The 24,528-nt window shown below is 43.3% G+C and overlaps 1 protein-coding gene across 1 annotated transcript in view; it reads right to left on the reverse strand.

Annotated features, from left to right (window-relative positions):
- Positions 1–473: 473 nt before the first annotated feature.
- LOC142750231 (mitochondrial adenyl nucleotide antiporter SLC25A23-like) overlaps positions 474–24,528 on the reverse strand; it is a 61,725-nt gene continuing 37,670 nt past the window's right edge. The window contains exons 2-10 of the mRNA XM_075859167.1: positions 15,561–15,687; positions 10,979–11,066; positions 9,693–9,804; positions 6,527–6,685; positions 6,290–6,442; positions 5,694–5,801; positions 5,398–5,565; positions 5,146–5,299; positions 474–2,627 (exon numbers count right to left, since the gene is read on the reverse strand). Of these exons, the coding sequence (XP_075715282.1) occupies positions 2,443–2,627; positions 5,146–5,299; positions 5,398–5,565; positions 5,694–5,801; positions 6,290–6,442; positions 6,527–6,685; positions 9,693–9,804; positions 10,979–11,066; positions 15,561–15,687 (1,254 nt within the window). The 3' untranslated portion in view covers positions 474–2,442. The remainder of the gene's footprint in view (positions 2,628–5,145; positions 5,300–5,397; positions 5,566–5,693; positions 5,802–6,289; positions 6,443–6,526; positions 6,686–9,692; positions 9,805–10,978; positions 11,067–15,560; positions 15,688–24,528) is intronic.

Genomic DNA, 24,528 nt, shown 5'->3' on the forward strand with positions numbered 1-24,528 from the left:
ACAATGACTCCACCAGCAGAATAGTGAGTGCAGCTCCTGAGTATAATACAGGATGTAGTTCAGGTGCAATATTTCTTCCGCTATATTTCCACAGTTGGCTGTTTTATACTGTGATGTGCGAGTAGTGTTGGTGTTCCTCTGCCGACACATATTTTTAAGCAAGTTCCATAAATTTGATATTCAAACAGTACAGTCAAATTGCATTTTTATGTGATTTTCCCAAAATTGCAGCAACAACTGTTACATGACCACACCGTGTGAATACACCCTAAGACCGGGTTCACATGTTGCGGCCGCTACGCACCCGAAACCACGCCAATATACGGTTTTGCTGCAAACTGGATTCAAGAGTGTCTCTAGTTCGCCACCCAGTGACCAGCTATAGTTACTGCATAATAAATAAAAAGGGGCAACTGTAGAATTATTTCTGGCTGCCACATACATTGCTAGAAGTCAGAATCAGAACACAGGGGTGAAGAATCAGAAATGAGTTTTATTCAGTGTAGAAATGACTGTCAGTAGTGAGGTGTATACACATCCCTCTGGGGATTCAACAGTGCAGGCGATACATGCCGAGCCCTCCAATGCTGCAGCGTAATGCTCTGCAGAGACACACGTACAGTGTAGAGCTCACATAAAACACTTAGGCAGCAGAGCAGTGTTCTGCGGGCATACAGTGTTAGTGCAGAGCTCCACCAGTAGTGGTGCAATGCTCTGCAGTATCACTGTCAATCTTCGTGTACAATACATACATTATTTTTAGGATCTTTTCCATTTAAATAACCTACAAAAAATACGAAGGATGTAATGCAATACTCTGCAGATATACAGTATTTACCCAAAATATACAGGCCGCAGCGCATTTCTCAACAGAGATAGATTCGTGGCGTAAATATTAACCATATATTACAAAAAGCTGTGATGTAACGCTCTGCAGAAGCCCAGTATCGGTGTCCGCCTTTGCTAACATTACACATGCCCTGTTATGATGCTACGCAGACATACAATAAACAGCACAAATGCCCTCTTTATACATAGGCGATGGTGAAATGCTCTGCAGTCATTATTCATCACTGCAGACTTCCACCAATGAAAACCACAAGCTGCAGTACACACAGGTCAGGTTGTAATGCTCTACATTATCAGTGCGGATAGGCGCTAGAGCAATATTCTGCAGATCTTAAGCATCCAATAAACACAGGTTGAGGTGCAATGGTCTGCAGAAATACAGCCGCTCAGATAATGCACAGATTACAATGTTCTGCAGATTTCAAAATCAGTGCAATTTCCATCCATGTATACAGGTTGAAGTGCAATGCTCTGCAGATATACAGTAACGACGTACATTTCCATCGAAATAAAACAGTCTGCAGAGAACATTGCAAATTTCCTTCTACTATATACAGGTGGCGGGGATATGTTCTGCAGATGTCCACCCCTACAATACAGTGCAATGCTCTGCAGGGATACAGTTTGAATGTGCAGAGAATACACAGCCAGACATCTTTACAGTGCAACGCTCTGCAGATATACAGCATCAACACAGTTTTTAATCAGTGCCCATCCAACGTATCATGTAGGACTATATACGAACACGTGTTAAGTGGGCGGAGCTTCGCCACATTATCCGCAGAGGATTGTGCGTTGGTTGTAGGTACTTGGACAGTATTTGTTCTATTTAAGACTTGGCTATGAATAAAATGACACTTGTTCTGTAATCGGACGATACGTTCTCTCTCAGACGCTCGCTGCAATAAATACATTCACAAGAAACGTCATTAACATTCATTAAAAGAATTCCTTTTTGTAAGAGGCGGAGCTAAAATACGGACAGCCGTGAATAATTCCCTAGACTATTGGTCTCTAAACCTACGGCTCCTAAACTCCCTAGACTACGACTCCCAGCGTGCCACGACAGTCGGCATACTCGGAGTTGTAGTTTTGACTGCTGGGTGAGCTTCGGGTTGGAGACCACTGCTCTAGACTAGGACCTGTCCTGCAGCGCCACCTGGCTGTGGCGTCATAAGATACATTCAGTGTGTGTGGAGCGCGGTACATTCAGGTGAGGGCGTCCGTTCCCCTCTGGCATCCTCTAAAAACACAATTTTTTTTTATCTTACATGCAAAATATACATTCAGTATAAAATAACGCACTGAAGTGAGGCCGCGATACTCGCCCCGTTGTCATCATCCAGGGCATTAGTGAAATGTGGCAGTATTAAGCACCCCAGAAGTCTCAGTAATTAAATGCAGACACCTCGATTTCTTTGCAGTGAGATGCAGCCCTTAAAATAGAGGCAACCTTTAAGCCCGGTTGCAAAGTGAATTATTTTTATTTTTTTTTTAAATGGGGGGTTTGCGTTTATAATTTCGGGCACCCTAGACTCGTAATCACTGATGTCCACGTCTTCGTAGTGATGAGCCACATTGCGTCTTCCTCGCTCACCGACTGGTCACGCCCAGCACGCGCTTCATATTTTCATAGACGACGTAGCTGATGCTGACAGCAGGTATCACTTTCATGAAGTTGGGGGCGATTCCTCGATATAGGCCGAGGACCCCTTCGCGAGCCACAATGTAACGAAACAGAGCCACCATGGAGAGCTGCGGAGACCCCTGGATGGAAGCTGAAATAAAGAGACATTGTCATGTACTAGGATCATACCATACAAGCCTAGCAGAAATACCACATATCCTGCATAGACACCATGACTTCTATTCGATGCACATCCAGAGCTGAATTCTGAATTCTGCTGTCTGCCACTGCGCTGACAGACACACCCCTTCTACATTTTGAAGATCTCTGCTTACTCTGTATGCTAAACAGTCTGGGCTCCATGGTGATACATTTACCTGCAAAGATACATTGAGGGAGAACTAAGCAAAAGGCGCCACATTGAGCCCAAAAAACTGGTGCACTTTGTTAGGCCCCTGGCTGCCGTGGTAACCTAACCGGTGATCGCATTTGTGGACCGCCAACGGGTGACAGAGAAAGCCCCCTTCCTCTGTCAAACCACTTAAATGCCGCGGTCGCTTTTTAACGCAGCATTTAAGGGGTTAAATGGTCACGATCAGAGGTCTCTCCGATCCCAACTGTTGCAGCAGGAGCCCGTCAGTCAGTCAGAAGCTGTGGCCACACGATCACCCTGCACATCAGGATGCGGGAAGGGGTTAATGACATGGCCCATTTTTGGGGTGGAAAATATTGGTATAATGTAAGCCAACCAAGAAGTGGCGTAAAGATGAGAAGCGTCTAACATGTCTAGTTTATCACGTAGTTTCTGGCGCAGTTTCTTCCGATCTCAATTAGTTTCACGCGGTCTAAATTTAAGAGAATAAATCTGTCCCATTGTCGAAAGTGCCTCATTTATCAAAACGGTCTAACGGTAAAACGGTCCTTGGTGCCCATAGCAACCAATCAGAGATCAGTTTTTATTTCTTAAAGTGCTCTGGAAAAATGAAAGCAGAGCTCTGATTGGTTGCTGTGGGCACCAAGGACAGTTTTAGGCTACATGCACACATTGCGGAAATTGATGCAGAAAATCCGCATGAAATCCGCAGGCAAAATCCGCACCTAATAGTGCGTTTTTTAATGTCTTTTTATGTTCGGTTTTTACATTTTGTGGGGAAATAGGTGCGTTTTTATGCCGAAGATTTTGATGCGTTTTTTTTTTAACTAGTCCGATACGATTCGCAAGCGGAAACGCAAGATAAATTCGCATGCTGCAAATTTTACAATACGCACCGGAGGTCAATCTGGGGCAATACCCATAAACCGGACATGAAGAGTAAATAAGATTTCATTTCTTGAAACCTTATTTACTTTGCCGGTGCTGCATTACGCTACAGATTTGCCGCACGAAAATCCGCACTTAACACGAATCGTCTGCAGGACAGTTTTGATAAATGAGGCCTAATATTGTGCATGTTTTTGGGTGAATTTAAACCACCATGTATTGCCCCATTACTGCCTGTCATGGTCGAGCAGCACGTCTACGGCCGGGACTATAAAACTGGAGGGGGGGGATTGTTTTTGCTTGGGAACATATCGGTGCCCGTACACATTACATGAACGTCGGCGGGACCGGTCAACCATCTGTGTATGGGGGTATCCCAGCTCCCCCCTAACAGCAGATGTGGGAAGGCAGGATCAGGCATGTTGGATTTTAACATGCCCGATCCTTTGTCCTCACGGGGATAAGCCGCCGCCAGGTGTCTGGAAGTCTTAGTCCCCTCTCCCATTGGGTACACAAGCACTCGGCCAAGTGTGAATGGGGTCGGGAGGGATACTTGTCGGCTGAACGCCATCGAAGATGTATTGCCACATTACACGACGTTGGCGTCGCCCCGTTGTGGCCATCCGCTGAGACAGGCCAATGGGGACACTTCACACTTGTTATGTTATATGTCTAAAGCGGGTCATACACATTAGATGTGTGTCGTCCGAACCCGTCCGACTTTGGAGGGACCCTAGCCGACCATCTAGTGTCTTATCTCTCCCCCGACGGCAGATGTCGAGGGAGAGAAAGATCTTTTTGTTTGTTTGTAGATATTCTCTCTTTTTTTTAATTAAAGGCACATGCACACTCGGCTGAGCGTGCACGTGTGTATGGGTACGGTCGAGAGCAATCTAAAGTGGACCTGAGCTAGGGAGGTGATGGCTCACGTGTGGACCCTGCGGCCTACAACCATAGGGACACTCATCTGAAACAGGATCTGGAGCTCTGCTGCCCCTTGTGGCCAGTAAGTGGATTTCGCCTCTGGACTATACTGTAATAGTTTTGCCAGGTATCGCACCCTACTTACTATACCCCATTTCGTGGGGCCAATAAAGTGTGTCAGTGCTGTTCGCTTATCCCTCGCTCTGTTAATAATAGTAATACAATAAGAAACCCATTACAGCCGCCATTAAAATGGTCAACCAGAATGAAATCCTCTAACCCCTGGCGTTCCGCTATTATTACTGAGGGAAGCCGTGTCTGGTCAGACATTTCCCCTGGCATCATTACATGCCGGCCATACAAATCGCAGCTCTTCATTCTGAGGAGGAACTCACCTCTATGATGCCCACATACCCTAAACCAGCATTTGGGCAGGGGTCTTCTTCATAAGACATGCCCTTTAACAATGAAAACCCTTTCTCACCTTGTGCCTGCATGCGTGTCCTAACCAAGGCCAGAGGGTAGCTGGCAATCTGCCCACACGTGCTAGAAATTGTACCACATGCCAGTAACACTAGCACTCCTGGGTTTGGGCTGGCGCCCGTCTGGTACTTCTGTAACCATGTGTTCTTCAATGTCTAGATCATGGGCACAGTAAGAGAAGGGTATTAATGGAGGATGGGAAATACAGACCAGATACCATGCATGGATCCCCACCTCCCTGGCTCAGACTCACCTCGTATACTGCCAAATCAATACCTGCATATGGCACAATGCCCAGCAGGTTTGGGAGGTAGCCCTTGAAGTACGCCCGGACCCCTTCAGTGCGGAGGATATGTCGAGCGCAGTCAGTCATTCCGGAGTACTGACCGGTCCGCCGGAGTGCCAGTCTCGTCTTTAGGACCTAAGGAGACATTAAGGTCAAGGATCTGGCCACACGTCTGCTTCCTTGAATTACGGTAAAAGTCCTTTAACCCATTAACGGCACCTGAAAGATGCCAGATTTGATAGATGCCCCCCCCCCCACCTCACCTCCATAGGATAGATCACAGTCTGGGCTATGGCGCCGGCCAGGGACCCAGCAATGAATCTCTCTCTGACCCTCAGAGTCTCCTGCTCGCCACGGATTAGCTTCTTGATCTGTGAAATAAAACGGTCCTTAGTGATTGACGCCAGGGTGTGTTCACATGTGCAGATTTTTGCATAGGTCCCATTCACACTATGTGGTCGCCAACCATAAGGTTTTGGGGCATTCTTTCATTTTTTTCCGTGATAGAACCATAGGCCATCAGTGTGTGAATAATGGGGGTCCAACCCCCAATACCCCCACCATTACTGTGAACAAAGAGAATGTGGAGCTTTCTGTAGTGCGGCAGCCCCCGGCAGTACACAAGTGCAGGGGGCAATGTCGGGCACTGCAGTAAAGTGGGCGCTGCTACCCCTTCTATGTGTTGATAGTGTCGGTCATGGGGAGATACTTCGATAATTTTCCTGATTTCCTTTATTTATATCAATTATACACAGCAGCCAATCGAAACAAGCAGGTCTGCAGTGTAAAGCATGGAAGAGGGAGAGAGGAGCAGTAGGTGGGATTCAGACTCCAATAGACAGTGCATGGGTGGGCTCACCTGCTCATACGCCATGAACTTGATAGCAGATTCAGGTGCGATCTTTAAAACATTTATCCCGTTCCCGCGCCAGAGCGATCGAATCCCCCCCTCTGTAATCATTCCCTTCAAGCCTTTCAACATTGAGAGTCCATCAGATTTTGTTCCATGAACCTGAGAAGATGCAGATGGAGGGACCTGAGCACAGAGGTGTACGGGTCAGGGATGTTCTATAACCGGATATTTTCTCTACATTACCTGCATTAGTACTTTTAGCCTGTCCAGCGGGGCGGTCCCTGTCCTAGAGACTGCTCCCGCCACTCCTCCGGCTAGAAGCTGCTTCCACCACGTGCCAGATCGGATCTCCTTCTGAGAAAACTCATCCGGAACGGCAAGGGACTCCCCTATGTCAAGCACCTACAATCAAAAAGTGCAGTCATCAGTGTTATCCATTATGTAATCATTTTCTAGTAACGGTTTGGAGTCACTGCCTCCCACAAGACCATCACTCTGATCTCCTGAAATACTTTGTGCTGCTGGGGTTACTCTTCTCCTTCCACTTACTCATTAATTCAGACCCCAGACCTGGCCCATAATTAAATTCAGATCCCTAAATTAATCTTACACCCCAGACCAAACCCCTAAATAAATTTCAGACCCCCCAGTCCCCTACATATCAGAGCCTAGACACCCTAAATATATTTAGACCCCCAGACCACCTATATAAATACCAGACCCAAGACAAACCCCTTAAATATATTCAGGCCACCTATCTTAATATCAGAGCCCAGACAGACCCCTATATTAACATCGGACTTGTCAGATATATTAAGACCCCCTATATTAAATTTAGACCACAAAAAAACCCCTTCAATATATTCAGACCCCCTATATTAATAACAGAGCCGAGACAGACCCCTATATTAATCAGCGGTCTCAAACATGGCCCATATGCAGCCCCTGAGGGGGGTCATCTGTGGCCCGCGGGGCACCGAAGCTCCCTCGGGAGAGGAGAGGGCAGGCCGAAGGTGGAGCATGTCGGGGCTACGTCATGAAGGAGTGCAGTCCCTTTTCCGCGCTGCTGGATCTTTGGTGGTAGGTGAGCAATGGCGACACAGCCCCCTGTAAATAGTGCAACCCCCCCTGTAGATAGTGCCACACACACACACACACACACACACACACACACACACTACACCCTGTTGACAGCGCTACACCCCCTCACTGTAGTTCGCTCCATTGGGGCTCCCTCTAGGAGTGGAATCCCCAGAAAGAGCACTGCCGATGCTCGGGCCGGAGATTCCTCTGCTGGAGGAGCCCCTGAAGTCACTGTTCATGTATGTAATGTAGAATTATTATTATATTGCTGTATTATAGTCATGTAGTATTATAGTAATACTGCTACGCTGCTTCCGTAACTGCCATTCACTACTATGAGTTACGGGAAGTCCATGGTTAGGAAGTGGCCGGGAGGCAGCGATAACAGATAGAACAGGGTTTAGGGGGCCCGGTTTTAGAGATAGATGCCCACCTCTGTGAACTGCTCCTATCTGACAGGATATGTCATAAATTTCCCTCACGGGAAAACCCCTTTAAAGGGTAACTAAACTTCTAAAAAACTTCTGACAGGTCATAGTGAAATGTCAGAAGTTTTGATCGGTGGGGGTCCGAGCACTGAGACCCCCATGGATCGCTAAAACCAAGGGGCAGAAGCGCTCAGGTGCCGCTTCGTTTCTGATTTGCTTTTCTTGGAAAGCCGAGCAGGCGGTGTACGGGCGTACACCACTCCGAGGAATGCCGATTAGAAGCGAAGCGGCGCAGCATTCAATCGTGACCTTCTGCCTCTTCACTTTAGCGATCGGTGGGGGTCTCAGTGCTCGAACCCCCCACCGATTAAAAGTTCTGACATATCAGAAGAGAGGGGTTATCATTTTTTTTTAAATTATTATTATTATTTTCTTTAATAAAACATCAGTGTGTTTGGTGCAACTTTCTCAATACTTTTTTATTAAAAAAGATTTTTGCTTTTTGAGATACAGCTGCTTTATATCCTTAATACAGAGCAGCTGTATCTAGTGCTAAAACCTGTATCTGTCAGGTCAGTGGCACTGACGGGTACACTGTCAGCGGGTTGGGGGGGTTGAATTGCGTGTGAGTGGCCCAAGTGTGAGGGGCCCAAGTCAACAGCCCAGGGCCCATGGTACACTTAATCCGCCACTGCCCCAGAGCCATAGTCCCGGGCAGAGCGCTACTAGCACTCTGCCTGGGACACTGCTCTGCTCCTGACAACACTGTCCATATATGGACAAATATGTCAGGGGCTTCCCCAGAGACGGAGTCCTGGAGCAGAGACACTTTTAGCGCTCTGCCTTGGACTCATTCTCTCCTCCTGACATCACTGTCACTTTCATCTCAAAAACATCTCCAGAATCTGCCCTTTTCTTACTGTGGAAACAGACAAAACTCTCATCGTCGCTCTGATTTATTCTCGTCTTGACTCCTGTAACTCATTACTAATCGTCTTCCCCTCACCAAACTCCAAACTCTCCTCAATGCAACAGCCAGGCTCATCTATCTGACCAACCGCATCACCAATGCCTCTACCCTGTGCCAGTCACTGCCCTGGACCGCGACACCAATGCCTCTACCCTCTGCCAGTCACTGCACTGGTTTCCCATACCGTTCAGAATCAAATTAAAACGTATTACTCTCACCCACAAAGCTCTCCACAGTGCTGCACCTCCTTACATCTCGTCCCTCATCTCTGTCTACCAGCCTACCCGCGCTCTACGTTCTGCCAACAACCTTAGATTACCATCCACCATAATCTGAACCTCCCGTCTCCAGGATTTCTCTCGTGCTGCACCCGTCCTCTGGAATGCGCTACCCCAGACAATCAGATGAATTCCCAACATCCACAGTTTTAGACGTGCCCTGAAAACACATCTATTTAGACAGGCCTATAACATTCCCTAATCTGACTCCTTTCCCTGGCCCCCTTTTACATTAGTCATCAGAACCTGACCCCCCCCTCATTCACAGTATCCCCCATCCTAATACACTTCATGTCCGTCATACACTGACACTGGCTGGTGACCGGCTCATGCAGCTTCATGTTACTACCCCATATGTAGAAAAGATGGCCGGACCATTGTACTGGACAAACACTTTTCACACTTGGTCTCTCCATTATTTCCTCATAGATTGTAAGCTCTTGTGATCAGTGTCCTCCCTCCTCTTGTTCGAATTGTAAATTAGTTTTGTCACTATGCAATGTACCCCCTGAATTGTAAAATGCTGTGGAATATGTTGGCACTATATATATGAGTCTATGTTGTTCTATAGTGCTCTCACTTTGCAATATGGACTATGAGGGTCCTTTAAGATGATCCCAGAAACGGCTTCTTGTAATAAGTGTACTCACAGAGGAATGCTTCCAATAGGTGACCACGTCCTCCATATTGTGCAGTGGATTCAGTAGGAAATGATCCCTCCATTCCAACCAGTCAATGGTTAATGTGGCGTTACGATCCATGCTGCTCACAAAAAAAAAATTGTTTTTTTAAAAAAAAGGGCAAGCGATACTGGTCTGTGGATATGTTGGAGCAATGACAGTGAGCTCCACTAGGTGGCAGTATTATAGAACTGGAGTAACATGCATATTTTTCGTTGTTTTTTTTTTGTATGCTGTTCCCGTGGGTTGTCCGGGATTATAAAATCATGGCTACTTTCTTCCAAAAAACAGCGCCACACCTGTCTACAGGTTGAGTGTGTTATTGCAGCTCAGCACCATTCACGGAGAGCTGAGCTACAATCTGTAGACGTGTGGAGCAGTTTTACAGCAGCCATCTTTTTCTAATCCTGTAAGGCCTTATTCAGACGACCGTGTTTGGTTCGTGATTAGATATCTATGATTCTAGGAGTCCCTGCCTCCCCGCGGGAATACTGTCCCATACTGAAAACGTGATTACAGTACGGGACAGTATTCTCGCGGAGAGTCAGGGACTCCTAGCATCATAGATCGTTATGATGGTAGACGCCCGGCTCCCTGAACTGTGGTTGGTCCGGGAAATACGGCCGATACACAGTCCGTATACTCCAGACCGAACATGGCCGTCTGAATCAGGCCTTAGTTCTCACTGCATGATCTGAACCATTTTGCAGTTGGTCCCCGCTTTGCTGCCTCCCATCCTCGGAGGGAGATTTTCCACTACATTGTGGCCACTGAGGCCGGGCATTGAGGTTGAGTGGTAAGGCCATTTCTTTGCTAATGAATTAGAAAACTCTTCTCCTGAAATACTCTGTGCTACTGGGGAAACCTGCCCTTTCTACTCCTAGCTTTTAGTCTGTGATCTCCTACTCCTTACATGATACCACTGTAGCAGTCTGCATTCTGCCTATGGAGCAGCAGATACAGGCTGCCATAAAACATCCAGTGTATGGACTGCAGGCGGAGGGTCTTATTTCCATCTTCCTTATGCTATTATCAGATCTCAGATTCCAAAGGATCAGGAATAGTAAACAGACAGTATAAATGTTCCCAGACGGGTCCTCCCCCTCTCCTGGGTAACAACAAAGTGACAACCGCATAAGTACAGAACAGGTGGAGCGGTTTCTTAAAGGGAACCCGTCACCAGCAGGTGTCCATGTGGGGAGATGTATCTTCACAACAGCTGGAAAGCCACAGTCTGATAACCCATCCCCCCTCACCTTTGAAGGATCTTGTTGGCCTGGGTCAGCGTGATGTTAACCCCAAGACCATAAAAACATTCCTGGATCTCAGACGCATCAATGTGACCTGGGGGAGACACAGAAGAAGAAGGATATTAGCAGTCACCCAACTTTTCCTGGATCAGATAACCTAGAAATGGTTGAACCAATGACTGGTGGGTTATAAGCAGTGGTCATCAGGGATTGGCCGTATCATAATCAGTAATCATCATTTATTGGCTGTTTCTAATCCGTCTTCACAATGATGGGCAGGGGCATTACATAAGCGGACGTCACTGACGACTGGCTGCGTGCTGAGCGGACGTCACTATCGACTGGCTGCGTGCTAAGCGCACGTCACTAACGACTGGCTGCGTGCTAAGCGGACGTCACTAACGACTGGCTGCGTGCTAAGCGGACGTCACTAACGATTGGCTGCGTGCTAAACGCACGTCACTAATGACTGGCTGCGTGCTAAGCGCACGTCACTAACGACTGGCTGCGTGCTAAGCGCACGTCACTAACGACTGGCTGCGTGCTAAGCGCACGTCACTAACGACTGGCTGCGTGCTAAGCGCACGTCACTAACGACTGGCTGCGTGCTAAGCGCACGTCACTAACGACTGGCTGCGTGCTAAGCGCACATCACTAACGACTGGCTGCGTGCTGAGCGGACGTCACTATCGACTGGCTGCGTGCTGAGCGGACGTCACTATCGACTGGCTGCGTGCTGAGCGGACGTCACTAATGACTGGCTGCGTGCTGAGCGGACGTCACTATCGACTGGCTGCGTGCTGAGCGGACGTCACTATCGACTGGCTGCGTGCTAAGCGCACGTCACTAACGACTGGCTGCGTGCTAAGCGCACGTCACTAACGACTGGCTGCGTGCTAAGCGCACGTCACTAACGACTGGCTGCGTGCTAAGCGCACGTCACTAACGACTGGCTGCGTGCTAAGCGCACATCACTAACGACTGGCTGCGTGCTAAGCGCACGTCACTATCGACTGGCTGCGTGCTGAGCGCACGTCACTATCGATTGGCTGCGTGCTGAGCGGACGTCACTGACGATTGGCTGCGTGCTAAACGCACGTCACTAATGACTGGCTGCGTGCTAAGCGCACGTCACTAACGACTGACTGCGTGCTAAGCGCACGTCACTAACGACTGGCTGCGTGCTAAGCGCACATCACTAACGACTGGCTGCGTGCTAAGCGCACGTCACTATCGACTGGCTGCGTGCTGAGCGGACGTCACTAATGACTGGCTGCGTGCTAAGCGCACGTCACTATCGACTGGCTGCGTGCTAAGCGCACGTCACTATCGACTGGCTGCGTGCTGAGCGGACGTCACTAATGACTGGCTGCGTGCTGAGCGGACGTCACTAATGACTGGCTGCGTGCTAAGCGCACGTCACTATCGACTGGCTGCGTGCTGAGCGGACGTCACTATCGACTGGCTGCGTGCTAAGCGCACGTCACTATAGACTGGCTGCGTGCTAAGCGCACGTCACGATCGACTGATTGCGTGCTAAGCGCACCTCACTATCGACTGGCTGCGTGCTGAGCGGATGTCACTATCGACTGGCTGCGTGCTAAGCGCACGTCACATTCGACTGGCTGCGTGCTAAGCGCACGTCACTAATGACTGGCTGCGTGCTGAGCGGACGTCACTAATGACGGGCTGCGTGCTGAGCGGACGTCACTAATGACTGGCTGCGTGCTAAGCGCACGTCACTATCGACTGGCTGCGTGCTGAGCGGACGTCACTATCGACTGGCTGCGTGCTAAGCGCACGTCACTATAGACTGGCTGCGTGCTAAGCGCACGTCACTATAGACTGGCTGCGTGCTAAGCGCACGTCACTATCGACTTGCTGAGTGCTAAGCCGACGTCACTAATGACTGGCTGCCTACCAAGTGGACGTCACGAATGACTGGCTGCCTACCAAGTGGACGTCACTATAGATTGGCTGCGTGCTAAGCGCACGTCACTATTGACTGATTGCGTGCTAAGCGCACGTCACTATCGACTGGCTGCGTGCTGAGCGGACGTCACTATCGACTGGCTGCATGCTAAGCGCACGTCACTAACGACTGGCTGCGTGCTAAGCGCACATCACTAACGATTGGCTGCGTGCTAAACGCACGTCACTAACGACTGGCTGCGTGCTAAGCGCACGTCACTAACGACTGGCTGCGTGCTAAGCGCACGTCACTAACGACTGGCTGCGTGCTAAGCGCACGTCACTAACGACTGGCTGCGTGCTAAGCGCACGTCACTAACGACTGACTGCGTGCTAAGCGCACGTCACTAACGACTGGCTGCGTGCTAAGCGCACGTCACTAACGACTGGCTGCGTGCTAAGCGCACGTCACTATCGACTGGCTGCGTGCTGAGCGCACGTCACTATCGATTGGCTGCGTGCTGAGTGGACGTCACTGACAATTGGCTGCGTGCTAAACGCACGTCACTAACGACTGGCTGCGTGCTAAGCGCACGTCACTAACGACTGGCTGCGTGCTAAGCGCACGTCACTAACGACTGGCTGCGTGCTAAGCGCACGTCACTAATGACTGGCTGCGTGCTAAGCGCACGTCACTAACGACTGACTGCGTGCTAAGCGGACGTCACTAACGACTGGCTGCGTGCTAAGCGCACATCACTAACGACTGGCTGCGTGCTAAGCGCACGTCACTATCGACTGGCTGCGTGCTGAGCGCACGTCACTATCGATTGGCTGCGTGCTAAGCGCACGTCACTAACGACTGGCTGCGTGCTAAGCGCACGTCACTATCGACTGGCTGCGTGCTGAGCGGACGTCACTATCGACTGGCTGCGTGCTAAGCGCACGTCACGATCGACTGATTGCGTGCTAAGCGCACCTCACTATCGACTGGCTGCGTGCTGAGCGGATGTCACTATCGACTGGCTGCGTGCTAAGCGCACGTCACTATCGACTTGCTGAGTGCTAAGCCGACGTCACTAATGACTGGCTGCCTACCAAGTGGACGTCACGAATGACTGGCTGCGTGCTGAGCGGACGTCACTAATGACTGGCTGCGTACTAAGCAGATATCACTAATTGGCTGCGCCAGAACCAATCGTGATCAATAACAATGCATAATAAGCAGATGTGATTGGATGTGCTATCGATAGACATCGATGCCCTGTAGCTTTAATTTACACGTGGAGATTGTGGCGCTACCTGACAGGTACATGGTCCTTATACTGTAGTCAGGGGCTGGCATTGGTCCTAGATCCGGCTTCCCATGACCTTACAAAAAATTATTTCATGACCTTGAATTCGAGATGTCACGATTAGATTGTAACGTGCAGCAGACAGAAGCCCCTGTGGCTACAATTAATGTGTGCGGCACAGATCTGGGCTCCTGTAATGTCAGCTACACGTACAATCGCAATACCAGACGTCTGCGCCAGCTTCAGCTCTCCAAACATGGCGTGTAATCTGCTTATAGGGGTCTCTCGGTGTTATATACATCACTGTATAATAAAAAAGTTCTGAAACTAAAATTTCGAGTTTATCTATCAAAAAACTGTGCTTGTTGCCCATAGCAACCAATCAGAGCTCAGCTTTCATTTAATAAACTGCTCCGGAAAAACAAAAGCTGAGCACTGATTGGTTGCTATGGGTAACAAAGACAGTTTTCATAAATAAGACCTTATACCTCACCATTTTTAGGATTTCTGCTTGCTGTCAGTGAATGGGAACACCTGAAAACCTTTATAACCCTAATAATCTCACAGCGGAGGGTTCGCTTCTACTCTATCCAGTGTAGACTATACTAAGGTTGATTTGGGTTGTCACACTGACCACTGCAACTTGACCGCAGTCACGCACCTTTCAGTCTCACACAGTCCTATGAAGATATCCAGTGCTACGTCTTTGTCTGCCACATATCAGCCCACAACCCCAGACTTCTAGTTATTACATGTCAAAGTTGCAGTATAACATGCAGAGATACGATGTCTCGAAGTTACAGGCCCAAAGCCTGAGGCATCACTACTGAGACATTTGGATTTATGTCAAAAGCAGTGTTGTCATGGAGACCATCAAAACACCATCTACATCATTGTCCACATATACACCCATAAACGTCAGTAATAAAGCCTGGTAGGAGGTGGATATTGAGGTGTATGGTTATTTGAATCCACACCAGGTCGCCATAACAATGCTGCATGTAAAAGAAATCAGAATATTCCAGTAGTGCAGTCTCAGGCTTTGGGCCTGTAACTTCAAGAGATCATATCTCAGCCTAGAAAAAAAAAAAAGATATTAAAAAACGTTTTTTTACATTTTTAAAATACACTAAAGAGACATACGTGTTCTTGGAGGGGTTCTTTTAGAGTACGGCTGAAGTTATGGCAGCTAGAGGATGTACAGCTACTTTTATACATAATTTATATTGGCGCCTGGCATTCGCACTATTACTGGAGGTCAGACGTCTGCCCCATGCCCCCGGCTATCACTATCATTAACTCTATGTGCGTGTCCCTGGCCGTAGGGGCATCTAGAATTACGGATGTGTTATATATATATATATATATATATATACACACACCATCGTTGTTGCGGTCCAAGCTGTTGAACATGATGAGGAGTCGCTTCTCTCTTTCCGCCAGATATTGGGTGAACTCATCAAAATTCAGCTGTCCGTCCTGATCAGTGTCCCCGGCTCGCAGGATCTCCTGTACACGAAGAAAAATCAGCGCAAAGATGACGGATATTATTAACGATTCATTCTCCATTATAATCACTTATGAATAATAAGATGAACGAACATATCCACGTTACAGAGATTCTGTATTATATATATCAGTACTGAGTATGTCTCCTCCGCTCTGTATATTACATGTGTCCTGTGTATTATATATATATATCAGTACTGAGTATGACTCCTCCGCTCTGTATATTACATGTGTCCTGTGTATTATATATATATATATCAGTACTGAGTATGACTCCTCCGCTCTGTATATTACATGTGTCCTGTGTATTATATATATATATCAGTACTGAGTATGACTCCTCCGCTCTGTATATTACATGTGTCCTGTGTATTATATATATATATCAGTACTGAGTATGGCTCCTCCGCTATGTATATTACATGTGTCCTGTGTATTATATATATATATATATCAGTACTGAGTATGGCTCCTCCGCTCTGTATATTACATGTGTCCTGTGTATTATATATATATATATATCAGTACTGAGTATGACTCCTCCGCTCTGTATATTACATGTGTCCTGTGTATTATATATATATATCAGTACTGAGTATGACTCCTCCGCTCTGTATATTACATGTGTCCTGTGTATTATATATATATATATCAGTACTGAGTATGACTCCTCCGCTCTGTATATTACATGTGTCCTGTGTATTATATATATATATATCAGTACTGAGTATGGCTCCTCCGCTCTGTATATTACATGTGTCCTGTGTATTATATATATATCAGTACTGAGTATGACTCCTCCGCTCTGTATATTACATGTGTCCTGTGTATTATATATATATATATCAGTACTGAGTATGGCTCCTCCGCTCTGTATATTAAATGTGTCCTGTGTATTATATATATATATATATCAGTACTGAGTATGGCTCCTCCGCTCTGTATATTACATGTGTCCTGTGTATTATATATATATATATCAGTACTGAGTATGACTCCTCCGCTCTGTATATTACATGTGTCCTGTGTATTATATATATATCAGTACTGAGTATGGCTCCTCCGCTCTGTATATTACATGTGTCCTGTGTATTATATATATATATATCAGTACTGAGTATGACTCCTCCGCTCTGTATATTACATGTGTCCTGTGTATTATATATATATATATCAGTACTGAGTATGGCTCCTCCGCTCTGTATATTACATGTGTCCTGTGTATTATATATATATATCAGTACTGAGTATGTCTCCTCCGCTCTGTATATTACATGTGTCCTGTGTATTATATATATATATCAGTACTGAGTATGACTCCTCCGCTCTGTATATTACATGTGTCCTGTGTATTATATATATATATATATCAGTACTGAGTATGGCTCCTCCGCTCTGTATATTACATGTGTCCTGTGTATTATATATATATATATATCAGTACTGAGTATGACTCCTCCGCTCTGTATATTACATGTGTCCTGTGTATTATATATATATATAGCAGTACTGAGTATGGCTCCTCCGCTCTGTATATTACATGTGTCCTGTGTATTATATATATATCAGTACTGAGTATGACTCCTCCGCTCTGTATATTACATGTGTCCTGTGTATTATATATATATATCAGTACTGAGTATGACTCCTCCGCTCTGTATATTACATGTGTCCTGTGTATTATATATATATATATATCAGTACTGAGTATGGCTCCTCCGCTCTGTATATTACATGTGTCCTGTGTATTATATATATATATCAGTACTGAGTATGGCTCCTCCGCTCTGTATATTACATGTGTCCTGTGTATTATATATATATATATCAGTACTGAGTATGGCTCCTCCGCTCTGTATATTACATGTGTCCTGTGTATTATATATATCAGTACTGAGTATGACTCCTCCGCTCTGTATATTACATGTGTCCTGTGTATTATATATATATATCAGTACTGAGTATGGCTCCTCCGCTCTGTATATTACATGTGTCCTGTGTATTATATATATATATCAGTACTGAGTATGACTCCTCCGCTCTGTATATTACATGTGTCCTGTGTATTATATATATATATATATATCAGTACTGAGTATGGCTCCTCCGCTCTGTATATTACATGTGTCCTGTGTATTATATATATATATATATCAGTACTGAGTATGACTCCTCCGCTCTGTATATTACATGTGTCCTGTGTATTATATATATATATCAGTACTGAGTATGACTCCTCCGCTCTGTATATTACATGTGTCCTGTGTATTATATATATATATATCAGTACTGAGTATGGCTCCTCCGCTCTGTATATTACATGTGTCCTGTGTATTATATATATATATATCAGTACTGAGTATGACTCCTCCGCTCTGTATATTACATGTGTCCTGTGTATTATATATATATATATCAGTACTGAGTATGACTCCTCCGCTCTGTATATTACATGTGTCCTGTGTATTATATATATATCAGTACTGAGTATGACTCCTCCGCTCTGTATATTACATGTGTCCTGTGTATTATATATATATATATCAGTACTGAGTATGACTCCTCCGCTCTGTATATTACATGTGTCCTGTGTATTATATATATATATCAGTACTGAGTATGACTCCTCCGCTCTGTATATTACATGTGTCCTGTGTATTATATATATATATATCAGTACTGAGTATGACTCCTCCGCTCTGTATATTACATGTGTCCTGTGTATTATATATATATATATATCAGTACTGAGTATGACTCCTCCGCTCTGTATATTACATGTGTCCTGTGTATTATATATATATATATCAGTACTGAGTATGGCTCCTCCGCTCTGTATATTACATGTGTCCTGTGTATTATATATATATATATCAGTACTGAGTATGGCTCCTCCGCTCTGTATATTACATGTGTCCTGTGTATTATATATATATATCAGTACTGAGTATGGCTCCTCCGCTCTGTATATTACATGTGTCCTGTGTATTATATATATATATATATCAGTACTGAGTATGACTCCTCCGCTCTGTATATTACATGTGTCCTGTGTATTATATATATATATATCAGTACTGAGTATGACTCCTCCGCTCTGTATATTACATGTGTCCTGTGTATTATATATATATATATCAGTACTGAGTATGACTCCTCCGCTCTGTATATTACATGTGTCCTGTGTATTATATATATATATATCAGTACTGAGTATGACTCCTCCGCTCTGTATATTACATGTGTCCTGTGTATTATATATATATATATATATATCAGTACTGAGTATGACTCCTCCGCTCTGTATATTACATGTGTCCTGTGTATTATATATATATATATATATATCAGTACTGAGTATGACTCCTCCGCTCTGTATATTACATGTGTCCTGTGTATTATATATATATATATATCAGTACTGAGTATGGCTCCTCCGCTCTGTATATTACATGTGTCCTGTGTATTATATATATATATATCAGTACTGAGTATGGCTCCTCCGCTCTGTATATTACATGTGTCCTGTGTATTATATATATATATATCAGTACTGAGTATGGCTCCTCCGCTCTGTATATTACATGTGTCCTGTGTATTATATATATATATCAGTACTGAGTATGACTCCTCCGCTCTGTATATTACATGTGTCCTGTGTATTATATATATATATATCAGTACTGAGTATGACTCCTCCGCTCTGTATATTACATGTGTCCTGTGTATTATATATATATATCAGTACTGAGTATGGCTCCTCCGCTCTGTATATTACATGTGTCCTGTGTATTATATATATATATATCAGTACTGAGTATGACTCCTCCGCTCTGTATATTACATGTGTCCTGTGTATTATATATATATATATCAGTACTGAGTATGACTCCTCCGCTCTGTATATTACATGTGTCCTGTGTATTATATATATATATCAGTACTGAGTATGACTCCTCCGCTCTGTATATTACATGTGTACTGTGTATTATATATATATATAGCAGTACTGAGTATGACTCCTCCGCTCTGTATATTACATGTGTCCTGTGTATTATATATATATATATCAGTACTGAGTATGGCTCCTCCGCTCTGTATATTACATGTGTCCTGTGTATTATATATATATATATCAGTACTGAGTATGACTCCTCCGCTCTGTATATTACATGTGTCCTGTGTATTATATATATATATCAGTACTGAGTATGACTCCTCCGCTCTGTATATTACATGTGTCCTGTGTATTATATATATATATATATATCAGTACTGAGTATGACTCCTCCGCTCTGTATATTACATGTGTCCTGTGTATTATATATATATATATCAGTACTGAGTATGGCTCCTCCGCTCTGTATATTACATGTGTCCTGTGTATTATATATATATATATCAGTACTGAGTATGGCTCCTCCGCTCTGTATATTACATGTGTCCTGTGTATTATATATATATATCAGTACTGAGTATGGCTCCTCCGCTCTGTATATTACATGTGTCCTGTGTATTATATATATATATATATCAGTACTGAGTATGACTCCTCCGCTCTGTATATTACATGTGTCCTGTGTATTATATATATATATATCAGTACTGAGTATGACTCCTCCGCTCTGTATATTACATGTGTCCTGTGTATTATATATATATATATCAGTACTGAGTATGACTCCTCCGCTCTGTATATTACATGTGTCCTGTGTATTATATATATATATATCAGTACTGAGTATGACTCCTCCGCTCTGTATATTACATGTGTCCTGTGTATTATATATATATATATATATATCAGTACTGAGTATGACTCCTCCGCTCTGTATATTACATGTGTCCTGTGTATTATATATATATATCAGTACTGAGTATGGCTCCTCCGCTCTGTATATTACATGTGTCCTGTGTATTATATATATATATCAGTACTGAGTATGACTCCTCCGCTCTGTATATTACATGTGTCCTGTGTATTATATATATATATATCAGTACTGAGTATGGCTCCTCCGCTCTGTATATTACATGTGTCCTGTGTATTATATATATATATATCAGTACTGAGTATGACTCCTCCGCTCTGTATATTACATGTGTCCTGTGTATTATATATATATATATCAGTACTGAGTATGACTCCTCCGCTCTGTATATTACATGTGTCCTGTGTATTATATATATATATCAGTACTGAGTATGGCTCCTCCGCTCTGTATATTACATGTGTCCTGTGTATTATATATATATATCAGTACTGAGTATGACTCCTCCGCTCTGTATATTACATGTGTCCTGTGTATTATATATATATAGCAGTACTGAGTATGGCTCCTCCGCTCTGTATATTACATGTGTCCTGTGTATTATATATATATCAGTACTGAGTATGGCTCCTCCGCTCTGTATATTACATGTGTCCTGTGTATTATATATATATATCAGTACTGAGTATGACTCCTCCGCTCTGTATATTACATGTGTCCTGTGTATTATATATATATATATCAGTACTGAGTATGACTCCTCCGCTCTGTATATTACATGTGTCCTGTGTATTATATATATATATCAGTACTGAGTATGACTCCTCCGCTCTGTATATTACATGTGTCCTGTGTATTATATATATATATATATCAGTACTGAGTATGACTCCTCCGCTCTGTATATTACATGTGTCCTGTGTATTATATATATATATCAGTACTGAGTATGACTCCTCCGCTCTGTATATTACATGTGTCCTGTGTATTATATATATATATCAGTACTGAGTATGGCTCCTCCGCTCTGTATATTACATGTGTCCTGTGTATTATATATATATATATATATATATATATCAGTACTGAGTATGGCTCCTCCGCTCTGTATATTACATGTGTCCTGTGTATTATATATATATATATCAGTACTGAGTATGACTCCTCCGCTCTGTATATTACATGTGTCCTGTGTATTATATATATATATATCAGTACTGAGTATGACTCCTCCGCTCTGTATATTACATGTGTCCTGTGTATTATATATATATATCAGTACTGAGTATGGCTCCTCCGCTCTGTATATTACATGTGTCCTGTGTATTATATATATATATATCAGTACTGAGTATGACTCCTCCGCTCTGTATATTACATGTGTCCTGTGTATTATATATATATATCAGTACTGAGTATGGCTCCTCCGCTCTGTATATTACATGTGTCCTGTGTATTATATATATATATCAGTACTGAGTATGGCTCCTCCGCTCTGTATATTACATGTGTCCTGTGTATTATATATATATCAGTACTGAGTATGACTCCTCCGCTCTGTATATTACATGTGTCCTGTGTATTATATATATATATCAGTACTGAGTATGACTCCTCCGCTCTGTATATTACATGTGTCCTGTGTATTATATATATATATATCAGTACTGAGTATGGCTCCTCCGCTCTGTATATTACATGTGTCCTGTGTATTATATATATATATATCAGTACTGAGTATGACTCCTCCGCTCTGTATATTACATGTGTCCTGTGTATTATATATATATATCAGTACTGAGTATGACTCCTCCGCTCTGTATATTACATGTGTCCTGTGTATTATATATATATCAGTACTGAGTATGACTCCTCCGCTCTGTATATTACATGTGTCCTGTGTATTATATATATATCAGTACTGAGTATGACTCCTCCGCTCTGTTTATTACATGTGTCCTGTGTATTATATATATATATATCAGTACTGAGTATGGCTCCTCCGCTCTGTATATTACATGTGTCCTGTGTATTATATATATATATATCAGTACTGAGTATGACTCCTCCGCTCTGTATATTACATGTGTCCTGTGTATTATATATATATCAGTACTGAGTATGACTCCTCCGCTCTGTATATTACATGTGTCCTGTGTATTATATATATATATATCAGTACTGAGTATGACTCCTCCGCTCTGTATATTACATGTGTCCTGTGTATTATATATATATCAGTACTGAGTATGACTCCTCCGCTCTGTATATTACATGTGTCCTGTGTATTATATATATATATATCAGTACTGAGTATGGCTCCTCCGCTCTGTATATTACATGTGTCCTGTGTATTATATATATATATATCAGTACTGAGTATGACTCCTCCGCTCTGTATATTACACGTGTCCTGTGTATTATATATATATATATCAGTACTGAGTATGACTCCTCCGCTCTGTATATTACATGTGTCCTGTGTATTATATATATATATCAGTACTGAGTATGGCTCCTCCGCTCTGTATATTACATGTGTCCTGTGTATTATATATATATATATCAGTACTGAGTATGGCTCCTCCGCTCTGTATATTACATGTGTCCTGTGTATTATATATATATATATCAGTACTGAGTATGACTCCTCCGCTCTGTATATTACATGTGTCCTGTGTATTATATATATATATCAGTACTGAGTATGACTCCTCCGCTCTGTATATTACATGTGTCCTGTGTATTATATATATATATATATCAGTACTGAGTATGACTCCTCCGCTCTGTATATTACATGTGTCCTGTGTATTATATATATATATCAGTACTGAGTATGACTCCTCCGCTCTGTATATTACACGTGTCCTGTGTATTATATATATATATATATCAGTACTGAGTATGACTCCTCCGCTCTGTATATTACATGTGTCCTGTGTATTATATATATATATATCAGTACTGAGTATGACTCCTCCGCTCTGTATATTACATGTGTCCTGTGTATTATATATATATATATCAGTACTGAGTATGACTCCTCCGCTCTGTATATTACATGTGTCCTGTGTATTATATATATATATCAGTACTGAGTATGGCTCCTCCGCTCTGTATATTACATGTGTCCTGTGTATTATATATATATATCAGTACTGAGTATGACTCCTCCGCTCTGTATATTACATGTGTCCTGTGTATTATATATATATATATCAGTACTGAGTATGGCTCCTCCGCTCTGTATATTACATGTGTCCTGTGTATTATATATATATATATATATCAGTACTGAGTATGGCTCCTCCGCTCTGTATATTACATGTGTCCTGTGTATTATATATATATATATATATCAGTACTGAGTATGACTCCTCCGCTCTGTATATTACATGTGTCCTGTGTATTATATATATATATATATCAGTACTGAGTATGGCTCCTCCGCTCTGTATATTACATGTGTCCTGTGTATTATATATATATATATATCAGTACTGAGTATGGCTCCTCCGCTCTGTATATTACATGTGTCCTGTGTATTATATATATATATATATCAGTACTGAGTATGACTCCTCCGCTCTGTATATTACATGTGTCCTGTGTATTATATATATATATAGCAGTACTGAGTATGACTCCTCCGCTCTGTATATTACATGTGTCCTGTGTATTATATATATATATAGCAGTACTGAGTATGGCTCCTCCGCTCTGTATATTACATGTGTCCTGTGTATTATATATATATATATCAGTACTGAGTATGACTCCTCCGCTCTGTATATTACATGTGTCCTGTGTATTATATATATATATCAGTACTGAGTATGACTCCTCCGCTCTGTATATTACATGTGTCCTGTGTATTATATATATATATATCAGTACTGAGTATGACTCCTCCGCTCTGTATATTACATGTGTCCTGTGTATTATATATATATCAGTACTGAGTATGACTCCTCCGCTCTGTATATTACATGTGTCCTGTGTATTATATATATATATATATATATCAGTACTGAGTATGACTCCTCCGCTCTGTATATTACATGTG

Source organism: Rhinoderma darwinii, chromosome 3, assembly GCF_050947455.1.
Source record: "Rhinoderma darwinii isolate aRhiDar2 chromosome 3, aRhiDar2.hap1, whole genome shotgun sequence".
NCBI lineage: Eukaryota > Metazoa > Chordata > Amphibia > Anura > Rhinodermatidae > Rhinoderma > Rhinoderma darwinii.